Below are 24,960 nucleotides of genomic sequence, written 5' to 3'. Positions count from 1 at the left end.
ACGACTGCAGTGACAGGGCAGATTATTACTAAAAATACATGGATTGAAGGTATGTATGATAGCTGATCACAACGGAAGGGGAGGAGGGCTTTGCTCTTTCTTTAACTCACAACGGGGCATATCATCAAGGCACTGTGATCAAATTATCGCTGCTTTAGCATCTGTTTTCGAGCAAAAAGCATCGATAATTTTATCGCATTATCAGCAAGGTGACGCTATCGCGTGAATCCTTGCCTTGGCACACTTTCCCTCAACGCCCAGCTTTGCATCTCTAATGAGATGCAAAGTGGGCGTTCCGGACAGAAATAACGTGAGAAATGTCGCTAACTGACATTTCTCCTATCAACAAACGTCCCGCTAACTTGCATGGCGATCAGAAAAGTAGCGCTAACCACGCTTATCGCTACTTTTCTTACGCCTGCTTTCAATCTAACTTAGCCATTATATCCAATGGAATGTGGATATAATGGCTAAGTCTGCCCGGCTCTATCAAAAACGTATCGCCAATCGTTGTGTGATTATCGCTGGAATTCCAGCAATAATCGCACATTTGGCAGCTAACTCTGGAATTTTTATCGCTTTGGAGATAAGCGTCGCTGATAGCGCGATATCTCCGCGATAAAATCCAGCGATAGCCGGTGATAATTATCCTAGCGCTAAGCGCGCTTACGATAATTATCGCCGGATGTTCCTGATATGCCCCAACGACTCAACTTTATTTATTAATTTCAAATTACATTATGGAGTTCAGTTTAAAGGTTTCAGCACAAAAACTGTGCGTCATCGCTAAATTTCACAATTGTACAGAGCCGAGAAACCTGACTTTGCAGTTCAAGAGCTGATCTCTGTCCTATACTGAATGAAAAATGCTAAATCTATTTCACGTGGCCAACCCGCAATCCCATGGTCTCTTTTCTATTACATATTTTGCAAATCCTGTTTATAGGGGCAAACACTGCTGTTGTGGTAGTGGGAGGTGGGTTATTGGGAATTCTGGAAATGCTTATATAAAGAAGTGCAAAGCACACCCTCTTCTTTTAATGGTGCTAATTCAGAAGAAGCCAGGGTCTGGCCAAGAACAGAAGCCCTTTCTATAATGTTAAGCCCAGGTGATGGTCTTTGTGGTGTATGGTATAGTCAGGGCCACTAGAATTATGTGGCAGGGGAGGGCCAAATTACGCAACAGGGTTGAGTAAATAACGTGGCAAAAAATGCAAATTATGCAGCTTAAGGCGGCAGATTTTGTTGTACTATTACTTCATTATTGTGTCCTTTATACACGTGTTGACTATCTGGGCTTTGGTTTCACCTCATTAGTACCAGTTTAACACCAAATACAGCAATAAGCAACAGACATGTGACCAGTCAATCTTTGCAAAAGGACTTCCCCTGCCCAGCAACATGTGTCGCTCCGTTGTTATTAACTTTTGAACCGTTTGAGCTAGAAACTATTTTTTTGTTTAGGTAAAGATGATGAAATATGCGGCAAATCTAAAATTATACGAAAATTCCTGGGGCCGCATAATTGCATAATTCCAGTGGCCTGGAGTATGGTCTAGTGCTAGCTACAATAGAAGGCCCTGCATCCACGTTCTCCCAGTGGTGGTGACTGAAGGCAACTTGAAGCTCTTGTTCGAGACCAGGTAATGCCCTTGGGAAAAGTAGATGCTGGTTCTAATTTATGAGAATTTCTTTATTTTTCTATTTTGTTTTGCCATTTAAAACGGTGTGTTGTGGTAAGTAACGAAAACACACTTTTACTCACATTTTAAACAATGAGTTTTAATTATGCATTATCAAAAATAGGATTAAAACATATCTCACTATTTTCCTGCAACGTGCAACATACAAAATGTAGTAAATCACACAGAGCCTGTTTCCGCACCATGGCATGTATAGCTCCCTTTTTTTTGTTCTGCAACATTATATGCAAACAAGGCATAGTGAAGTGTGGGTGGTATCTGTGGTAAGGCCAGTCTCAGTTTCTGATTGTGATTCTCTCTGGTTGGAACCAATTAACACGCTGTATTGTGGTATTTCACAGCTGGATGATTTGCACCAATCAGCACAGCTATAATATCTGGAAGGAGTGACGTAAGGCAATGGAAAAAGAATCACACATTGTGATTGGTCCAAATGTTGAATGATTCCAAAGGCATTGTGCTGCAAAGAAGACTGTTACCAGGCAACGGAGCTTGGAGTTGTTGGGAAACATATCAAAACGACTTTACTTCGGCTCTTTGTTATGGCTTTTCATACTCCTTTTCATGGCCTTTGGGTCAGGTATTTTTGCTCAACAATTACCCTGTACATACAGCCATTTTGTTTGCCCAGAGGCGTCAACTCTTCCTCCAGGGCGTTAAACATTAGAAAATGCCCACCACTTAAGTCATTACAGAGGACATACTTACTCATTGGATCACATTTTTGTTAAAATTCACACTTTGAATTTGTCCATTCGCGAAACGAAATATTCTGCTTCACGGGAACATCTGTAGAAGCAGCTTTTGTTTTTAAGTCTTTAAGACTCAGAAGGTTCTCTCCAATCTACCTTTCTCTGCCATTGGAATATCCTCAAGACAGCACCATGCAGGAGAAACATCAGCTTCCAGAAGCAGATTTGCCACGGTCAGAAATTGAAAAAAAGTATTTAAAATATTTTTGTTGATAATGAACAACTCGAAATATGTAAAATTTTTGATTAGTTATGTTGTACCTTACCAGTGATGTGTGTGCGACATTTCATGTCGGGGAGGCACTGCCGCCATCTTTTACCCTGGAATGTTACTGCAGTGGATGAAGGAGTGGGAGAAGATGAAGGATGCTAGACTTGTAACTGGCTACATTCCTAGATTATCTTGTAATCAGGAAGATAAGTTCTATCTTTGTTTCATCCCATTTCTCTTACTAATAGCCCAAAGTCCTGACATAGCGGTGGAAGGCGGGTATGGGATTCTACTTCCAAGAGAATACTATCCATCGATGTGTTCAGGAGGAAGGCAGAAGTGTGTAAGCTGAGCTGCCCGAAGTTATCCATCACTGTGCTCCTGAACCTTTTCGAATAGGGCCGAAGAAAGTTAGGGGGAGATTTACAAAGGCTGTGATGCAAAATGGCACAATATCTTTTTTTCCTAATTTGCTTTCCAGCGCTAAACTTGTTTAGCGCTGGGAATAACGTAAAAGTAATGCGAAGCAGTGCATAGCTCTGCTTCGCATTACTTTGTGCCATGGGGGCGTACCAGGGTGGTGCATGGGCATTCCCATGCAACCACCCATCTTTCTCACAATAAACCTAATTTACGAAATACAGTAGATTGGGTTTAGCGTGAGAAAACTGCTCCCTTTTCAACTAGGCGCAAGGAAGGAGAAATGCTTTCATTTCTCCTTCCTTTTCAGACTTTGCATGCATGCTGCACAGTGCGGCACACATACAAAGTGGTAAAAACTTTCCCTCGTGTCTAGGCATAGTATTTTGTACAGGAAGGGTACTCTTCCTGTACAAAACCCATGCTAGGCTCATAAACACACACACCCAAGCTCTAATGCGCTAAAGTGGTGCACAGCACCTGTAATCAGCGCCGGCACAAGGGAAAGTGGAGGAGAGAGCCATATCTTTGAAAATATGGCATGGCGCTCTCCTGCTCCTACCTTGTTGCGCAACGCAGCACAGCCTCGCGGGAGGTTGCGCTGTGTTGTGTGGAGATTTGGTAAATCTCTCCTTATGTTTGGAGAGGATATTGACAGAGAAAAGAAGTAGTCTATGCGCTGATCAAATTAAAGAGAGTGAGCAGAATTAGTTTGACCTCCAGGTCATGTAGTGGCACTGTGTCGGGGCAGTGGCGCCATGTTGTGAGACTAACTTTCAGACATGACCTTCACTGTTATGTTGAGACCTTCACAGATGTCCAGAACTTCTGTGAAGGAGTGGAGTGAATCATCAGAGTTTGGAATCTACTGTGGCTAGGTGATTTTTGAGGAAGAAGCAGCCTGAATACTTCTGTGACACTTCTATCATAGGCTTGCTTACCATGCCATTTATGTAAGTTGTAGACTTCATAGTCACCTAAACTTTAAACCCTTTCTAATCCATTCTGTTTCCTTAGTGTGCAGAAAATCGCTTTGCAAAGACTTATTCCAGAATGGAAGGACCTGCAGACTAAGATTGCTAAAAAACTCAAAGCTGCCCAGGTAAGGAAAACATGCCTGCTGAATCTGAGCAAAACAGCCTCCTTTTTCCATAACTCTGGGTCTGAATGTGAATTTGAGCCTGAGAGGAATCAGTGATCGATTGTATGCATGCAGTGATATCATGAGATTGTTGATGGATGTGGTCATCATTGAAGAATGGATCTAGATTACAAAATCAATGAGAGGGTGCCATGTCAGTCCATGGACTCACAACACTGCAACATACAAAAGAGTTGAACCGATTGGTCCTGATTCTGTGCAGGCTGTCAATTTTTGATCCCTGAAGATATACCTTTTCTTCTGCAGGTTTTTTGGCAAACACTGTACACTGGCATTTTTCTGTTGTTGAATATCTGTTTCGTTACAAGAGACAAGGGAAACCCAAAAGAGCAATAGGTCAGGGACCTTGGGTATTTATGCATATTTCAAGAAACAACGGTCCCTAAGCAGTAGGGAATATGTGAAAAGCAATAAATATAGACTGGGTAGTTGCTATATTCTTTGTCCAGCCGGACAGTATTTAATATTGTATATAACAGAGTATACAAAGAATTATAGTGTGAGTTCAAGTGGGACACCAGCCGATGCCCAACTACCACACTGGGGACAAAACAAACATGGGGGTAGAGGCAAGTTTAACAGTCTGTAGATTATATGAGTTTAAACAGACAAGGTTAAAGTAAAATATACTATTGCTTCAAATCATACAATGCAATTATGGGCATATAGTGTAATCAGGACGCCGATGTTTCGAACCCTATATACAATACAGAGTTCATCTTCAGGACAAACGATGCATGCCTTTAAATTTTAGAAATGCAATAGCAAAACCCAACTTGATGGGTATGTGGGGGCGCGCCTTCGAGATAAGGCAGCGTGCCGGGTTCCACGGAACGGCACTGGGGTATCAGGTATGGAGATGTAGACCGTCACTGGATGGGTGCGATCCATATAGATAAACGTTAAGGGTCCTTAATGGGGTCCTCTCATGTCGTGGTCGTGAGCACCGACCACGACATGAGAGGACCCCATTAAGGACCCTTAACGTTTATCTATTCGGATCGCACCCATCCAGTGACGGTAAATATCTGTATGTCAAATGTGCCAAAATGTACCTCGTGAAAAGATGCAGGAATTTCTATATTCCATCTGTAATTCCTTAGTTTCATAGGTATTTACCGAGTACCTCACTCCCAACTCATAATTAGTAAGTACCAACTCATCTACAAATAGCACATCCACTGTTAAAAAAACCAACATCAATGTGGTAGTATAAATATGTTCAATGGTATTAATTGTATAAATTGTTAAAATGAAATCTATATTTGGAACAATTTTGCATATTTTATAATACCTTTAATAGTGCTTTTTAACCACTGGGAAATTTTCATTATTTTTACATTATAAACAATTTCAAGATGATTTATCGAGTTAAAACGTTTGCTGCTGACGTGTTGTGATCTCTAGGTCACACTGTTGAAACTTGTCAATGAAACTCGGCCTTCTTAGAAAGATAAATTGAGTACCATCACATTGAGCTATAGTAACACCTGTCCTCTGCCTAGAAATGGGACAAACTTGTATAAACCACTGCACTAAAACAAGTGAGTAGTAATGTAATTATAGGCAATTATTTACTTTGCTCCTAAATATTGATTAATTTCGGCATTCTTCAGTTACCATAACCTGACTATACCAGGCTGCATTGACAATCATTCATGAAATGCTGCAGAGCTGTCCTTTTTTTTTTTAGGTGTACGGGGGTTCCACATGTATGTGTCTTTTTCTGAATCAGCACGCTGAATCTGCACTCTGCACTCACAATCTGCACTCACAATCTGCACTCTGCACTCCGAATCTGCACTCACAATCTGCGCTCTGCACTCCGAATCTGAATCTGCACTCTGCACTCTGAATCTGCACTCACAATCTGCACTCTGCACTCTGAATCTGCACTCACAATCTGCACTCTGAATCTGCACTCTGCACTCTGAATCTGCACTCTGCACTCACAATCTGCACTCTGAATCTGCACTCTGCACTCTGAATATGCACTCTGCACTCTCAATCTGCACTCTCAATCTGCACTCTCAATCTGCACTCTCAATCTGCCCTCTCAATCTGCACTCTGAAACTGCACTCTGAAACTGCACTCTGTAAGTGCGCTTACCCCTCTTCTAGTGCACTTCCTCAGAGGTAAGAAGCACTATATACATTCAGCTACAATACACGCCTTTCGCGAAATTAGTTTCTTTCTTTGGTTGTCTGCCCTGGACTATATATATATATATATACTACATGTAGAAAACAAAAAAAAGCTTAACACAAAAAAAGAGACAGGACGCTTTATTACAGTTTTATAAACATCAACTTTATCGACTGTTAACACCTCTCTTGGATCCGAAAAACCCAAACAGGAAATCACGATGATCATCACAAAATATGCAATTGCGCAGACAAAGCTTGAGAATACTTTCATCGTTAATAGCCCATAGCCAACAGCAAGATCTCAAATACTCTGTACCCAACAATACCTAGGGTACACTGCTAGATTGATTTAGTATGGCACTGGAAGGGGAGGTGTGTGTACGAGGCCTATCATACTGTCTTCATAAATGTAAAAAGCCTACCTGTTGTTCTGTTCGGTAACTTTGCCCTACGGCTCCGAGAATATTTGCTGAAAGAACAAGCGGGAGGCGGCTCGGGCGCAGCACGTCTTCCGGAGACGTGCGCGTCCACAGAGCTGAGTCGGCTCGTGCACAGGCCAGTAGCGGCTCGTGCACAGCCCTAGACTCCCTTGCCAGTGAACACGGCGACTATAGAACTCGCTGGCGGGAGCGCTTCACGCTCCAACGCCAGCTCGACCTAAAAAACACAAAGATCCAACGTCTGCTATCACCGCCATAGATGGAACACCATGTGTTTTTGTGTAGATTGCAACAAAGACTGTGCCCCAAGTGTCGCAGTCCTCCAGGTGTGCGATCCCCATTGGTAAACAGATTGTTAAAATCCTGTGTTTCTCATGAGGTGTACTGTCAGGAAATACTGCCTCTAATTGAGTGATTTTCTGAGCTACCCAGAATGGAATTTGTTCCCTTTTTGCAGGTAATTTACCAATGACTGATTGTATAGTCTGTGGTGTGATTTTATTTGTGTTCCCCTGGTGAGGGGTTTGTTGTGGAATCCTTATAGGAGGTTGGACTGTTAGAGTCCGCATGACATATTGACAGTGGCGGTTTCTAGTCATGGGCGGAGGGGCTCCGCCCCCTTTATTTTTTCCCCGAGGCACAAGGAAAACTAAATCCAAATCCATATTTTTCGCTAGCAATAATACAAGCTTCAGTTAAAGTACCAACTAAAAAAAACACATCTACACTGGCTCGAGTGAATCGAGTCGATCCTGATGGCTGCTGCACTCTCCCCTTATGTAGTTCTGTACTTGCTGGTGCCTGCGAAGCCAATTTCCTTTGCAGGCTGACAATCTCACCGCTCTGGGTTCTGTGAGGTCATCACCTCAGCAAATACAGAGCCTCGTCAGTAATCCCCACCCCTAATGACGTGGTGGGTAAAATTAGCCCCAAGCGCTTCAGGTCGAAGCCCTGTAGCTCTGGGGCTTCAGGTCAATCAGGTAGTGGAGCCCATGTCACCCGACCCTCTCCTAACTCGTTTCAGGGTAGGGTCAGTGTACATCACTCACTCCACCCAGTGACGAAGTGGGAAAGGGCGGGGTAAAGACTGCAGGCCAGAAGCAGAGAAATCGAGTCTGCGCAGTGGTTTAAAGACACACTGCGCAAACTCGAGCACAATGCTTCCCACCCTAGATTTAGTGAGGGACGCCATTGAAGTTCCAGAGCCAGCAGACTCATGCAACACAGATAGTGGGCATGCTGCAACAGGTTTCAAGAAAGGAGCTTGTAGCGTAGGTTCAGCTGCCTTAGGTGCCCTTCACCCATCTCTGTGAGGTAAATAAAATTTGAGAGCATCGGAAGTAACAAAGAACATTTTGTGTATCATTTCTCCTTCTTTTGGCACCTGTGTATCTTTGTAGTGCAGCATTCCTTCAGTAAGAGGGTAAATACCGGCCTAGTCACGCGGCGTGCCAAATACCCATCATTCAAAATAAGGGAGAAGGCCTGGGGGCTTCACAATGCCTAAGACTGCAAATGACAGGGTCGAGGTGGAGGTGCCTAGGGTTGATCCAAGGGAGATTACACATGACATGAGGCAGAGTTGCAGAGGGAGACCCGACATTGAATTAACTGTCACACCTGGTCCCAACAGTCCTACTGTACAGTGTCCAGAAATTGAAGCGGCACCGGGCATTTTCGCAAAACTGTGAAATGATTTGTGCTATGTGTGCACGCTGTGAACCTGTGTTCGCGAGTACTGGGTGTGTTTAGAGCAAAATAAGTGCAGGTTTTTTCTACTTTCTTCACTTGGAGACTTATGATACGAGCTTCTGTGCCCTGCTTATTCCCCATTATTAACTCTCCTTGTTGTCCGAGTGTGCAGTAGCAACCCTCAACCTGCATCACTGACGTCTGCTTGGGTCAGCAGCAGAGAACTGGTGTCTTAGAGTCTGAGCAGATGTCATTTCGTAACCCATAGCATTAGAAAGAACAAAATACTCTTTTGACTGGCCGTTTTGTTTTCTGGGTAGGCCGTAAATTAATTAATGTTCCCCCTACATCATGCCTTCCTTTCAGAATGCTGACTGGTTTATGACTCGTCTATCTTGGAGTGCCTCTGAATGTAAGGGAAAGACCAGGCCTCCTACAATGTGCACTTGTTTTAGGACTTTATATACATTTATTGTTAATGGCCAACGCTTTAATGATTAGCCCCAGATTTCCTTTGTGCAAGATGTTGTACTATTTTGATTAGCTGGCACGGAGAGCTGGCAATGTAATTTTTCTGGCAATTCAGCATACTTTCAGTTGTTGCTGATCACCTATTCAATTAAATAGAGTCACATTATTAGTTTGTACATGTTAGCACATAACTATTTGAATAATGCAGGCTATTTCTCTGTGTCAATGCAGTGAGAGATCGGTTCCTTCATACCTCAAATGTTACGGCTTATACATTCTCACCTAGGCATGACGGCTGCATCACAGGGAAAGAGTAATTTATGATACACTAATTGTGGTTCTCCGGAGAACCATCATTTAAAAATAACTGAGCACAAGTGAGGTTTGCTGCTCTTTTCTTCTGGGTAAAATTTTAAATGAAGATGATGTGCCCTGGGACGCTTATGGGCAGCCATGCGCTCTATAAATCTGTAAACATTAAACATTAAACATGCCAGCATAGCTCATAGGATCATTAATATCATTAAACAATGAATATGCAGATAATGGCTTCGTTGAATTGGGAGATGCTATCCATATAGCTTAACACTGAGCATAGATGTTGATGTGACATCAGAAGATGAATTCTGGTTGGAATAAGTTGTCTTGGTCATAAGATTAATATTAAGCGTTTCATGAGATGTACACATTGAGTTTGTAGGAGTGGGTAAGCTTAAACAAATTAGCAGTTCATTTGCCCGCCAAGTCTCATGTTTGACAGTGCTTGATCATCCACAAACTCTGCCCGTCACTTACCTCAGTGAGAGGCACATTTGAACTAGTGAGGAATTCCAGTGAGCAGTTTCTAACCTAAGGCAACAGAAAACCAGTTCTCCGATGGTTTAATTCCCTCCTTTATCTTTTATATTCTCACTTTCCTCAAAGTGCGGGCCTCCTACAATGTGAAGCAAAGGACGTGACAGTCAGGAATGGTGTTGCTGCTCTGTAGAAATCAGGAAAAGGCTGCTTGGAGCCTGCAAAGGCTTTAATTTGTGACTTCTTTTGACACTTTCTGGTGACAAATATTGTATTCTTTAATCGATTTTGAGAGGAAACGTGAGTGTGATATTGATTGAATTGTACAGGGATTTCTTCTAATGAAATATGCATATTTTCACCGTATTCATTAAAAAAAATTGCATGGGCGAATTGCCCCAAACACCTGCTATGTCACGACCCCCAACGTTGTCCCCCACAGCCCACCACTTTCAAACTTCACCAGCGGCCACTGCATATTGAACCAATTGTCTATGTATTTTTATTAGTTGTTTTAGTTAAACTAATAGTTCTTCACTTGACATTTCTTCAATGTCAGGATGAGGTGTATAGCTGGCTAGTACCGGCCACGTTGCTCCTGGTCTACCTAGTTGTCCGAGCCTGGTAATGTGATTTTGATGTTGTAGGGTTCCTTTTAAACCAGAGCTGATTCTCTTGGTAAGTTAGTGGAATTTCAATGTCCTTGAAAGGAACATATTCCGTTGGAGGTTCCTCTACTTTGTAGAAGTGGAACACTTGTTATTGGATTTGCTTCAGGGAAGACAATTAATGAAAAGAATACTTCTGTCTGCTGATATTCGTGTGCCTCTATGACAAAAATTACCCTACCACCTCTTAATGATAGGCCATTCATTATAATCTTTATAGTGATGGTTTTCCTTAATTTTTCCGGGATGATTATCACATCCGGGTCATTTTGGTGGAAACCTGTAACGAATAAACCTGGACGGGCTGCGGCTGCAGCTCCACCGTTCTCGGGGTCACTCATTTTGTTGACCGAAAGTTTGCAGAGCTAGTTTCAAGGAAACAAAGATAAGGTGCACAATATTTTGGAACACTGTATCCTTCAACGTTGAACAAACCAAAAACTAATACATAGGATTTTCATCCTACTCATTAATGGCGGATATTTTATCCTTTTACCCACTCGAGACGTCTATTGGAGTATTTTACGCGAAAAAGGGGTCTCTGTGAAAAGCACGACTAGGTTACTCTAGTATCTAGCATTAAATTAGTGCCTTACCAAATGTTGGGCGCTACGTAGTGTAGTTCCTATATTCCCAATAGGCTCTGCTGCAAATCTATATCCTATAGATTTGACGTAGGACTTAGGTCGACTGGGTCTCTATCAGATATATTAGACTTAATTGTGAGTGCCAGCTAGCTCAGAGGTCACTAGAAACTTTCTTGAATAAACAATAAGGGATTAGTTTCTGACAACCGCATAAACATGACAACTTCGTTTCCCCAAGAATAGAACTGATCTTCAGAGTCGTGGAAACAATAGATAGATATTTCACTCAGTCAATCGTGCATGCTTCGTTTCAACAAAGGTGCAGAGGAATAGAGAGACGGGCGTTTTCAATAAAAGTATTTATTGAAAAGTATTCTTTCTCATGCAAGTAAAGTGAACTGCTACAATCGTAATACTTTTTGCAAAGTATAATGCGTACAGCAGGAAGATTACTATGAAATAATACTGTAAAAGCATTGTATGGTTCCTAGACCATATATAAATACATACATAAATAACAAAGGCTAAAAAGTACTCAACTGGTGCTTCTAAAATACGTCTACCCCGATGTACCTAACCTAAGTCCAGTACCAGGGAAGAAGTAAGTGAGGTGAACCATAGGTTTAGTTTTTCTTTGCCAAGAATACAACCAAGAGTTCTCTCAGGGTCTAATCAGCTCCGTACCTTTATTTTAGAATGTCGGAGGTCTGGTATCTCTGTCTCGGACTCGATTTCCCAACACCCCGCAAGGGTAGCTTGGAAACACTGGAGCTGGATTCTCCACGAAAGAAAGTACAGCTTCTCTGTCGTGCATCAACTGGAGGGTCGGCTTCCTTCGGCACTTGCTGTAGCGAGCTGCGTCAGGCAAGTAGATAGTCGAGCTGCTCCGAACCACAGTGTGTTTGCCAGGGCAAGTGTCGAATATTTATACCTAGAAGGTGCCTTGTTTGACGTAAAGTCGGACATAAGAACGTCACCAAAGAACCCCAAGGGAATGGTAGTTCTTTGAAAATGCCATGATTTCTAGGACAAATCAATATTCAAGTAAGGGGATGTCCATGACTGCTGAAGCCGAGTTTTCCAAGAAATCGTTGTGGTTTTTTTGAACTAGTGGAAGTAGCCATGCCTGTATTTGAACTGGATGGGTTATGTCTAAATATGGATATGATTTCTATGCCTATATAAAGGCAATGTGAATTGTACCTATATAAGGGCATTAATCGGTAAATTTTGCTTGATTCTAAAATGCTTCACAACACCCACTCCACTCTATTATGTTCGATATTACTAAACTCTAAGCATCTTTAAACATATCTAAAGCAAGATGTGTAAAAAATCCCTCCCAAAATACATAGAATGCATTCGAAATGGTTGTTCACGAAAATTAGCATTTGTGCTGTAAGCATTTTTAAAGCAATAGGTTATTCAAAAACATATGTTATGATATTGAAAATGATGTCCGAATGAATCATGAAATTACATTAATCCAGAAGAAAAGTCGAGACCATTCCATGACAGAATATATATACTGTTTCGGTTGTGGACAAGGTCAAATATTGTCATTTGGAAGTGTTTCAAAGAATTCTTGTTCTCTTAAAATAGTTCTACTTTAAGCAGATTACTTGGTGGCAAAAAAAATAATAATTTTGGAAAAGTCAAATTGCAGAAAAAATAGAGTTCTAAAGTTGGAAGTTTTGTTATGAAAAGTGAAGGTCGAATACAGAGTCTCGTAGAATGCTGTGTGCTAACTTCAAAAGTCATTCTCGTTGTTAGAAGAAAACATCAAATCCTCTAAGATGGCAAAAAAATCGTTTACCACAGTAGGTGAAAGTTGGACCACTTCATTAAGTAAACAGATAGCACAAAAATGTGAAGCATCGCCGTCACCGTTAGTCGCATTAGCAATGTTCGTCGGAGATGGAGAGGAAGGTGGTACCTGTGTGCCTGTTGATCCACGTATCTCACCGTCAGCAGATTGCGTCTGTGAGATCTCAGTGAATGCCGTCATCAGGATTGGTAGCCGCTGGGGACAACACGATGCATGGGCCGTTACTGAACCAAGCAGGGTATCAACATCCGTTGGCAGTGCTGATGGAAGTGTTAGACAGACATCCAACACGCATTCTTCTCCACAATGCAGGCATCGTAAAACAGATAAGATGCAATCTTGCCAGATTGGTCGGAATTATAGGAACCACGTGGTCTCTTATACGAGTCAGGCCCAGGATCTGTATCATGCGCTCACGACACTTCATTGCCAGGAGAGTGTTCTCGATGGTAATCTGGGTGTCGTTGCTGACCGGACTTGCCATATCGGAGCAGGAGAAATAAGAATAGTATTCCTGCTACAAGTCCCAAATTGAGAGGCAGGCCGCCTAACACAGAGTGAACGAAGTTTGGAAAAATGCAGAGGACTGCTTCAAAAGGTGCTAACAGTCTCAAAAAAACAGTCTTAAATACATCTACAATACCACTGGTATCAGACATGTTTAAGATACGACCTAACATTTCTACGAAATGTATGGGGCAGTTTGTTGATAATAGGGCAGGTATCTCTGCAGAGGACCTTGCAACTTGTAGTTCATACGTCTCTTTAGACGAGGTCAGTGGCACAGTTTTTTGTAAAAGAATGGCTTTCATTTTGCTTAAAGTATCAATTCGAATAGAAGAGATGTTCAGTGAAGGCCATAGTGGCGACTCCCCATCTGTTTTAGCTTTAGGAAAAAATACTTGCATACAACAAGTGACCCTGGCTGACACAGTTACGAGATAAGGTTTTCCTGGCATCATTCCACAACAGCTTTGTTCATTCAACATTATATAGCTCCCGTTAGAAATCTGCCTAAAAATTGGATCTGTCACTGCTGCTGGAGAACCTTGCAGGTGGCAAGATAAATTGTTCGAAGAACCTTCGACACGGTCTGCCACCGCACCCTAACAGCACGCCTCCTTAACACCGGAATCCAAGAGAAGGCCCTGACCTGGACCACATTCTTCCACTCAGGCAGAAGCCAGAGAGTCTGCCTCCCACCCTTCTGCTCTGAGACCACTGAGATCATCTGCGGCGTTCCACAGGGATCCTCCCTCAGCCCGACGCTGTTTAATATCTACATGGCTCCACTCACCCACGTCGCATGAAAACACAGCCTCAACATCATCTCCTGCACCGACGATACCCAGCTGATCATATCCCTCAACAAAGACCCCCACACCTCCAAAACCAACCTCCAAAGAGGAATGAAGGCCATCGCTGAATGGATGAAGGACAGCAGGCTGAAGCTGAATTCAGACAAGACAGAGGTCCTCATCCTCGGCCCCACCCCATCGGCCTGGGATAACTCCTGGTGGCCTACATCACTAGGAACAGCCCCTGAACCCACCGACCACACGCGCAACCTGGGGGTCATCCTCGACTCCACCCTCTCCATGACGAAGCAAGTCAATGCTGTCTCCGTGTCATGCTTCAACACCCTCCGAATGCTCCACAGGATCTTTAAATGGATCCCCTCCGACACAAGGAAAACCGTCACCCAGGACCTCGCCACCAGCAGACTGGACTACGGGAATGCCCTCTATGCAGGAACAACAACCAAGCTCTGGAGACGGCTGCAACGCATCCAGAACGCCGCGGCACAACTGATCCTCAACGCCCCTAGAAGCAGCCACATCGCACCCCACCTAAGAGGCCTACACTGGCTCCCCGTTGACAAGATGATCACCTTCAAACTCCTCATCCACACACACAAAGCCATACACAATGCCGGACCGGCATACCTCAATGACCGACTCAGCTTCTACACCCCCACCCGCAGCCTCTGATCTGCCAACCTCACCCTCGCCACAGTTCCATGCATCCGGAAAACCACCGGCGGCGGCAAATCTCTCTCCTACCTCGCCGCCAAAACCTGGAACACGCTCCCCGCCTACCTACGGCAGACCCAGGACCTGCTGGCCTTCAGAAGACTCCTCAAGACCTGGCTCTTCGATCAGTAGCAGCCCCCCCCCCCCAGCGCCTTGAGACCCTCACAGGTATGCGGTGCGCTTTACAAATGTAATGATTGATTGATTGATTGATTGATTGATTGATTCACAGGTCCCGTGTAAATTAATACCCTGGCATAAGAGTGTGCCACTTAGTGCACTTTTGCATTGTGTACCACTAAGAAGTACCTCTTTTCCCCCACTCCAACATGTGTGTATGGTAATTCCTAGGTTGACTTTATGTGTTCCTTACCCAACCTTTCATACACAGCAACTGGTATATGTTTCAAACAGTATTGAAAGTTGAAAATTGTGACAGGCAGAGTGATTATCCCGTGTATTATCCATTCTGTTGCAGGCTTTTCCGAAACAGTTAATGGTAATCATTCCAGTTTTTCAATGCTCAGCACCATATAGTCTGCTCCTTTCTGTGCCAAACTGATTTGTTTATCTGTAATGTTAAATACAGCAAACAATGACGTGTTGTTGATTAGACGCTACGGCACATATCCAGAATGAAGATTTTGCAACGTCCAGTCTAATACCATCATAGAACGTAATTGTGACTTTCCAAGCTGTAGCATGAGCAAGTCCTGTTCCATTATATCAATGGCAGAGGATGCCATGCTGTCCAAAGACTACATTCTGGATGACAGGGTCGTTAACCCATTGTCAACTACAGAGAGTGCTTTCTCTAAATGAATACAATCAATTTCTCGTATTCTTTCTGCAGTCTCTGCCTGTGTCTCTTTCTAAGCTTCATTATAAATGGCATATATACCTGCGTACATGAAACGTTCATGACGTTGTTCCGCAGGACCTAGTAAGAAGTCCCTTAAATCAACCCCATCTTTAAATAAAGATAAGTGTTGTTTAACCTCTGTAAGTGGAGATTTTTGTAGCTACTCAAGACACAGTTTTCCTACACTGTATGTTGTTACTATCCCTGGATGTTGTCTCTGGACATATCTTGGGTCTGGCCTACTGTAAACCCTTGTGTCTTGTTCTGGAATCTATCTTGACAGTTATTCGTGTTTGTGGGCCAGATTAACAATTTTTTCCAATCAGTTCAATTTTTCTGAAAAATAAAGTTTACGTCGACCTCCCCTTCTGAAGTGTTTTTGCTATCAGATGTAGGTGTAGGTATATACGGTTTGTTGAAATCTTTTATCTTGGCCAGACCAAGGCAGGATGTCTGTTGAACAGTGTCATTTAAAAACATTATTTGTTCAGGGATAATGCAGGCTCGAAATAAAGCTTCTATTCCCTGCACTTACCAGTCTTTTGTGCCAAAGACAGTTTTTGTCTCAATGTTGTTTTCCCAAAAGTCAAAGCCTAAATAGACAACCGAGCGTAAAAGGCCGCAGAATACATTTGCTTCATATTAGCCAAGATACTTTGTATTCCTGTCTTATTAACATTTCTAAAGTAAAATGTTTCTTGATTTGTGGTATTAAAATCTGAGAAGTATGGACATTTTTCATAGAATGTTTTTGAGCTACCTTTTTGTGGCGTTGGACAATGTTCCCATTGATTGAAATTAAAAATATTCCTAGGGTTTGCAGATTTGTGCAAATAATGAAGGCCATAGTGATTATAACAATACATTTGTGCATAATCTGATGAACCTTCTAAGTATTCATGTTTTGTAAATTTTGCAGACATCTCTAAATCTGACATCATATTATTAACAGTCTCAAAGTCCCAATCATCAGAGAATGTGCTGGGTGAAACAAAGTCACTCAAGGAAACCTTGAATTGATGTGGAATCTTCAGCAGCTCTGCCGGACCATAGACATCATAATCAGTTCTATCTATGCTATATCACCAGGTATAGGAACGGCTGTGATGTTCACTGATGTCAAGTCTCTTTGTTCACTATGAGATGATTTGTGTGGCTTGAGGAGCAAGTTGATGTTCTTACTTGCTGTGTCCATTTTACTATATCTTCCATTTATCAGCATTCTCAAAGTTAATACCATGATTAGCCAAAGTAGGAGAAAAAGTACGCCTAGCACAATCCAAAGATTAACCCATGGTGAAACCAGATACATTTTTTCAAGTTGCTGAAAGAGTTCTGTTACATGATATTTAAAGGTTTTAGTTGCTGGCCTTGTTTCAGGCTCACTGGGATCCTCAGAAACGTATCAAAGTTGATGAAATAAGCAGAAGCAGTTCTGTCAATTGTTGGAATTGCATCAGGATTATTTGAAATTGCTGGGGCTGCGAGATCCTTTGTCATATTAGCGTAGTCAGATGATACATCATTGTAGATGGGAGTGTCTTGACGAACTGTAATTTGGGTTTCAAGAGGCACAAGTTCCATTGCTATATTGCATAGTCCTTCTTTTCTTACTGCAGATTCTTCAAATGTATTGAGTCTCTCAGTCTGAACCTCTTGGATAGTAGCAAGATTTGGTCTTCTGCTACATCTTTGTAGTCCACTGGGCCTACTACTTATTATCGGCCATATGATGTGGTTTGACCAGGTCGATGGATACGAACCTGTTCTCTTTTCTTCCAGCAAGGGGTGGCAGTAACACTGTTCTTGATCCGTGGATTGCCAGTACAGGTACTGGTTTTCTGTAAGAAGGCCCAAATTCCTACTTATCGCAATCTTTTCTCTGACTAGATCCCCAGTCTTTGGAATCCAGACAGGCCCTGCTGGGACGGGTGTTGCTTAGATTTCTTCTTTTCTCGTTTAAGTCCTGCAAAACAGCCAAATGGTCATTGATATCAAAGGGTTTTTGTTCCACCACTGAAGTGTGACGATCGAGGTCCTGGACAAGCATTCTAGTACCAAAAAGGATTTTATATGGAGTGATTCCACCCAGAGAATTTATTGGCAGATTGTTTAAACTACGTTGGACACTTATTAGATGTTTGACCCACCCGTCACCAAGCCTAATACCCTAGCTGTTATAGATTGCTTTATGTCCCGTTTTTTTCTTCTTTCCACTACAGAATTTCCCTCAGGATGGAATGGACTTGACTACCGCAATGCAACGCCCAAGCTGGCCATGGCCTCCTTGTAAGCTGGAGAGCTAAACGCAGGACCCTGGTCAGAATGTAGCGTGCCGATTGTGTATGTGCTGATAAAGACTCTCAAATCTTTTATAACAGTTTGAGCGTCAGCCGAGCGCTGAGGCCACATCCAAATGAATCTGTCCTAATAGTTGTGGGACCGCATTTGTCCATAGGGACGTCTGCGTGTAGATAGTCTAATGCTATCTAACAATGGTGTCTGTACTGGGCTGGCTACACTGTAGTCAGGTATCTGGCGGCGTTCTCTGCTGCGATCTCTGGCGCATCCAGGGAAATTAGTTGCAAATTCGTAAATGTGCGTATTCATCCCAAGCCACCAGTATGTCTCTTTTAATTCTAGAATGGATTTAGAGATCCCTTGATGTATCAGACCCTCTCCCATATGTGCTTCTTGTATCAAAGCTCCTCCACGTCTCCTGTTTGGAATTACTCTATCCCCCACTCCAGGGATTCGAGCAAAAGGGACGGAGTTGGCATCAATTATGTATGCATATTCGAGTGGATAGTTCAGAGGTAACGATGCACCGCTGCCTTTGCCTGTGGCATTGGCAGTTAGCATTGTTTCGCCGTCTATTTTTATTTTTTAACAAGTGATTGCAGCTACGGAAGCCGTTTGCACAGCTGCCTGCGCGGCTTCATCAGCCAATGAATTCCCAGCAACATGAACACCATCACGCTGATGACTCAGTGTATGGATCACATGAGTCTTTTGTAGTTCTTTCTGTAATTAAAGCCTGTAGTTCAGCTCGCTGAGCTGTACAGTCTCCGAGAGATTGAGTTTTTGTGACCATAGGTCGGAATTTACCATCGCGCCAGTGACCTTTAACATTCGGGCACGCAGCACTATAAGCTTGTTTACCCCCAATTGTGGGTTGTGCTGATCCGTCTGTATAGATTTTACAATCGTACTGTTCCAGGGGCAGAATTTCAGTGGGCAGAGGACATTCTTGTTCGTATTGTAGAAATTCTTGAGTTTTCAAGTAGGGGTTAAAACGTATTCAACGTCTGTTGCAGCAAGATAGTTAACCCATTGTATCCATCTTGGATGTAAAGCTTTTGCATTCGGAATGCTTGCTTTTGTCACTGCCTCTAAGGCAGGTACAGGAGTAAAGACCATTATGCGCTTACCCTGTGCGAGAGCTCTCTTTTTTGCTACTGCAGTTTGAACCGCTGTCAGAATTTTTTCTGTTGAAGTGAATTTCATTTCAGCTTGTGTGTACAAGTGTGATTTTTGAGCAAGGGGTACTTTTTCACCTTCATTAATAGTTAAGTACGTGAATCCGCATCTTCCTAGGATTATTCTGATTACAAGGTTGCGTACGTTTACTTGTGTCTTTAAATGTGATGTTGCTAACATGTCTGTTTGCACTGAACGCAAAATTTCTGTGTGTTTTTGAGTCCAATTTGTGGTTTTGAAATCAGATTTGATTAATTTGTAGAGAGGTTTTACCCTTTCTGCGTAGTTTAGAATGTAAGTTCTTCCAAAATTCAGGAAACCTAGAATTGACTATAAGTTTTTCAGTGTTTTTGGAGGTTGGAGCAGCGCGCACTTTTCTAAAAAGTTGGCTGCCAGCTTTTTCCTTCACTTGATAACTCTTATCCCAAGAATAGGATGTTGAGGTGGGCAATTCTTGATTTCTTAAAGTTGAATTTGTACCCTTCTGAGGAGAATCCAAGGAGAATCCAAGTATAATGGTATTCATGTGTGGAAAATTAGTGCGTTTTGGTGAACATTATCTGCGCCATCTTGCCTCTTCCCCTGATGCCACACTTTTGTCGTGCGCGCCCGCCATTTTAAGATGCCCCGATCAGAACCAACCCTTTTGCATGCCGCTGGCCCCTGACATAGCCCTTTGCCTTCGCTAAGCCTGCCCGCTGACCACCCCCTGCTTGCACCTGCCTTGAGTCATAAACCCCTCTTCGGCGCTGCTCTGCCCCCGGCCCTCATCCTGTTCCCAGCGCGACACCTCCCTGCTTTCCTTTCATGATCTCCGGCCCTTAGATGCAAACCCCCCTTTTTCCCCGTGTGCCCGTTTTGTCCTCCCCGTTCCCAAGCCGACACCCAGCTCTGCCGATACCACCCTCGCCCCTCCCCGTACAATAGAAAGCTTCCCCCATCAAAGAAATCCCCGGGTTGATCAAAGCCCCCACCCCATGAGATCCAATCAAACTCCCCACATTCCGTGACTCGGCGGATTATCCAGCTGCGCGATGCTCATCACCTGTTGTGATTAGGGTGGGGATTTCAACTGTAAATGTGTGTGGGAACGGGCCCCAAAGGGGGATTCCGGGTATGTCTTTCCGTATATCAAAGCTTTGTCACATATATGTAAACTGCAATAAAAACCATAAAACACTGTATATAAGGGGCCAGGCCTCAAACGTAAGTTAGAGCACCTCAGAACGATACCTTCTGTCCGTTTCGTTGTGTTCTCCTCCGGAGAGAATAAAAAACCTTGTTTCCTGCTTTCCAGTCTCCAGCGCCTGCCTCTTCATTGATTTAAATGACTAGAGGGTCACAGAGGCAATACCGCCGGGCAAATATCGATTGTCCCCGACCCGATTGAAACTGTTTTTACAATTGGCGTCCCAAGCGTGGGGCCCATCAGCGACTCGTGGATCCAGTGGGAGAGGTCCCGACGACAGAGTGAACGACTGCAACGATCGGGAGAGCTCTTGCCCAATAGACCCTCGTCTGGCAGCCGATCATCCGAACTTCACTAGTTCCGAACAGACCTCTCTCGAGTGATCTACGGTCCTGACTGGGAACCATCAGGAGTGCCGCGAGAAATACGAGAAAAAGAGGACGATCGGGCGCTGGATTCGGAAGACAAGAAACTGTCCACATGGTCCGGGTAAGGTCGTGTTGCCACGACTAATTGCGAAATTTGTTTTGATCGATTGATTGTTCAAAATACTAGTATTGCCTTGTTTATTTTTATTTAGAGATTCACTGTCTGCAAACGGAGAAGCAACAGGCTCTCTCTCCCTTTGCAAGCAGTGGAGGATAAGTAGGGTAGCAGCCGTGCTTATTCTTTTTCTCCCCCACTCAATAATTGCTTGAAACTGAACTGTTGTTCACAAACTATTGTTTCCTGGAGATTCTCTGTCTGCAAGCAGGGAAGAGACCATCCTTTTTGCAGATAGTGAAAAGGGTAGGTAACGCAGATCTTTGCGGTCCTACTCATTCTCCCCATTGTTATTTTGTTGGTCTATTGGTTTTTTTGGATCCATGAGGTATTCACTGCCTGCAAACAACGTAGAATAGAAATATTCTGTCTAGTCTTTGCACCTAGTGATAAGATAGGCAGTGCTGACTTTTTAGTCCCTCGTTACGAGCCGTCATGTCTGTCTTCTCCCCATTGATAAATAGCCTGTTTAGCCCGGACCGGGTGTTAGAGGTGGACCATATGGCTCCACTAGAAGGCACCCCTAATAAGGACATGTTCATAAACTATGGGTTAGTCACCATAGCTTATAATAAATTATGGCACAGGTATACCGAAGATAGCCAAGACAAACAGTGGCCACTGGCAGGATCCTTTGACCTTGATAAAATAGAAACGTTAGAAATAGCCCTTCGAAATAATAAGACGACGCCAATTATGCTCGACAGTCTCGGTATGTGGCGCAGAGAGGCTACGAAACGACAGAGAAAAGACGAGGATAAACCAAGTAGGGAAATATACCGACAGGACAACCCCAGGACACCGCTACCCACAACTTACCCCCCGACACTATACCAAGGACGACCAGACTTAGGGTCAGACCAATGCGCTTTTTGTAGGTATGTCGGACACTGGAAAGCCCAATGCCCGACTCTACTGAGCGTGAGTAGGAGCAGAGGACCGACAGGAACGACAGACCGACAGTACGAGAAAAGGCGCGAGACAGAGAAGAACCTGACTTACATAGACAGGCCAGACAGAACCACCACGTTTGATTATGCCCGATGGCACAGATTTCGCCAGGAAAATCTCAGCGGCATGATCAAGTTCTCCTAGGTCGGGCAATGTCAAGACGGGAACCCAGCCTCGTTTAAAAACTTACAGACGGAAAGAGATAATTACGACCGATAACTGTTTTTATATTTGTCTTGGGTCTTTGTATGTCGTACTTGTACTGTCCCCCGTCTGAGTTCGTGTGTATGTAAATGTACAAATCTGCGTCACCCCTCTACACGTGTTTCCGTGTTACTCGACCCCTGTTAGCAGAAACTTAGCATAAAAGCAACCTGGAAAGAAAGAAATGATAAAACAAAATCCGTAGAACATTAATAAACTTGAACTTTTAATTTAACACAACAAACAAGGAATAATAACGATAAACTGTAGAAAATGAAAGTCAAACAGAACATTCGCCCCCCCCCCATTCTGGAACCTTCCAAAATAGGGCAGGGTTACGGCTACGCCCAACCAACGGCAACCCATATAAGGCGAGCCCCGCCGCCAACTCTTGGTCAGGAAATCTTAACGTATGGGGGAGCCGGAGGAGAGGCAGGAGCCCGCAGCCTGGGCATTTGCAGGTAGTCCCGCCACATGTCTCCTTGGCCGGCCGCAACGGGCCTGGAAAGACTAAGGTAGTCCCGCCACATGTCAAGAGGAGAGCGAGGCACCTCTTCCTTTTCTCTTCTGTCACAGCCGCAGCAGTCCTGGACGGCGGGATGTCCTGCACGTACCTCCACGACAATTTGTCCAAGTTGGGCTGGGAGGGAGAGGCGACGCGGACGAGCCTCTCCCACCTCCACCGGTAGGAGGTTTCCCAGCCCCCAGTCCGACGCCGAACCCCCCCAGTCAGGCGATGGTGCCCATACTTCCACAGCACCGGACACACCATGGTGGCACCCCAGTACTTGCGCAGCACCGAACACACAATGGTGGCACCCCAGTATTTGCGCAGCACCGAACGTACAATGGTGACACTTAGGGAACACCGGATGTGGAGAGGCCTTCATGCAGGGCGATGAAAAGGAGCGGCATGGAGTGCACCGGGAGAAGGAGACGATGTGAACGAGTCTCCCTCGCCCCCCCCCCAGGTGGGGGCATCACAGCTGCACCCCAGCTGAACGTCCCGCTCTCACAAAACAGGGACCTCTTCCTTTCACTCCGAAGGGTCTCTTCCATTCTTGCAAACTCGACGAGGGTGGCCCCTGTAGGGCCTCAAAATGGCGTCTGGATCCGCTGGAAGGCGGGCCCCGGCCACTAGAGTAACTTTGGCCAGCCATACAACTCGAACATTTGTCCCATGGAGCACGAGCCCCCATCTCCGGCAGCATCTCCGCAGCCTTGAAGATCATACAAAGGTCCCCGGCGGAGCCTTCGGCCTTTGCAGGTTTCCGGTAAGGGACGGCTGCTTCGATCGCCAACGAAACAAACATGACATTGCCACACCTTCTGTTAGCGTGAATTCTAGAACTGCCGAAAAGGACTCTGGTCCAAACTGCCAGTAATGGAAACATTTCCCCCTGATGCTGCTTCCGGACTGTGCCGGCCCCGCCCAAAATGGCGCTGGTATCAATCGGAACTTACGAACACCTCGTGGTGTTCCTTCGCACTAATATAAACTTGATGTTCTGAGATTTTTGTGATCCTTTGTACACTTGGCTAGAAAAGACAAGGAGAGCTCACTCGACGAACAGTATGAAAAGATCCCCGTTGCAAACGTTGATTACGAATATACAATGTATTATATTTTTATAACTGATGTAAACCTCATTTACGATACATGCGTACGGTATGTATATAGGAAATCTGATTACAACTGTTATGATTATGTTTCTAAATTATGAAAATATATGCCCCCGAACCCCCAGCCAATTAATAGACGTTTTAGTCTCTCACAAATGAATGAATAAAACTTTCCGATGTTTTTACTGTTGCAAACGACACCCCCCACTGTACGCACTTTAGCCATTGCCACGACCGACCAAATACGACCACACCCTCCTAATCCATATGCTGAAATGAATTTGCAAAATAAAGTCTTTGAAACTATGGACGGGTATTGCATGCTTTATTTTAAAACAATATGGGATGGGTAGGAAAGTTCTTTTTCTGTGCACCCTACTCTGCTCTCTCTTTAAGGTTAAAGGAAGATGGTTGCCCAGCCCTGGAGGACGGATCGGATCGACAACACGACACTCCGTCTTAAAAGTACGCGACTGACTCATGAACTCTCGCGTAGAGGAAGACCGTGACTTCCAAGGATGGGTAAAACGAATGGTGTAAATGAGGGAATGTAAAAGGAGGGTGAAATGAAATAATGTAAATATTGTAAAGTACAACGTTCCAAAGTAGCAGGGACCCAAGAACCGAAGAACTTTTAGAACGCCACGGCGTTGAAAGAGGTTTAAGGATCCCGATAGTGAGATATATCCTTTGACTAGATACCTCGCACTAGGCACCTCTGGTTTCCTTTTTATGTTTCCCCGCACACGCCCTACAGGAACACACTACCCCCCCCCTCGACCCCGAAAACCATATCCCCGGGGACCCTGCCCCAAGGAGGAAAGACGAGTTAGAGGTAAGTAAAGGACTTGTGAATCCATGTATTTGTATGCGCGCGAATGCTGTCTCCCCCACCCCCTCCCCCTTTTTTCCTCCCTCTGCAGGTTACATCAGAGATTACAGCCAAGGTGTGGCGAAGATCTGAGACCTTGCCATGTCTAAGTGCACGAAACGGACTAGCGCCGCAGGGTGGTGTCTAAGCACGCCTGCAAACTACTCACGTATCGAACAAACCCGAAAAATTAGCACAACCTGATAAAAAGTGATCACCCTTAAACCAGACCGGACGAATGAACCCACGTTACGTATGATGCGAAACTGTGAGGGAATGTGTGTGTGTGTGTGGCTGAGGCGTTGACCCAACTGGTCAAAGGACCGA

The 24,960-nt window shown here is 44.1% G+C and overlaps 1 protein-coding gene across 1 annotated transcript in view; it reads left to right on the top strand.

The window, feature by feature from the left end:
- The first annotated feature begins 2,255 nt into the window (after window positions 1-2,255).
- The window catches only part of WDR87 (WD repeat domain 87), a 198,419-nt gene continuing 175,714 nt past the window's right edge, over window positions 2,256-24,960 (top strand). The window contains exons 1-2 of the mRNA XM_078662135.1: window positions 2,256-2,628; window positions 4,104-4,188. Of these exons, the coding sequence (XP_078518261.1) occupies window positions 2,588-2,628; window positions 4,104-4,188 (126 nt within the window). The 5' untranslated portion in view covers window positions 2,256-2,587. The remainder of the gene's footprint in view (window positions 2,629-4,103; window positions 4,189-24,960) is intronic.

Source organism: Lissotriton helveticus, chromosome 9 (assembly GCF_964261635.1).
Source record: "Lissotriton helveticus chromosome 9, aLisHel1.1, whole genome shotgun sequence".
In the NCBI taxonomy this organism is placed as follows: Eukaryota; Metazoa; Chordata; class Amphibia; order Caudata; family Salamandridae; genus Lissotriton; species Lissotriton helveticus.
The sequence above is the reverse complement of the archived record's forward strand: the minus strand, read 5'-3'. Positions and strand labels throughout refer to the sequence as shown.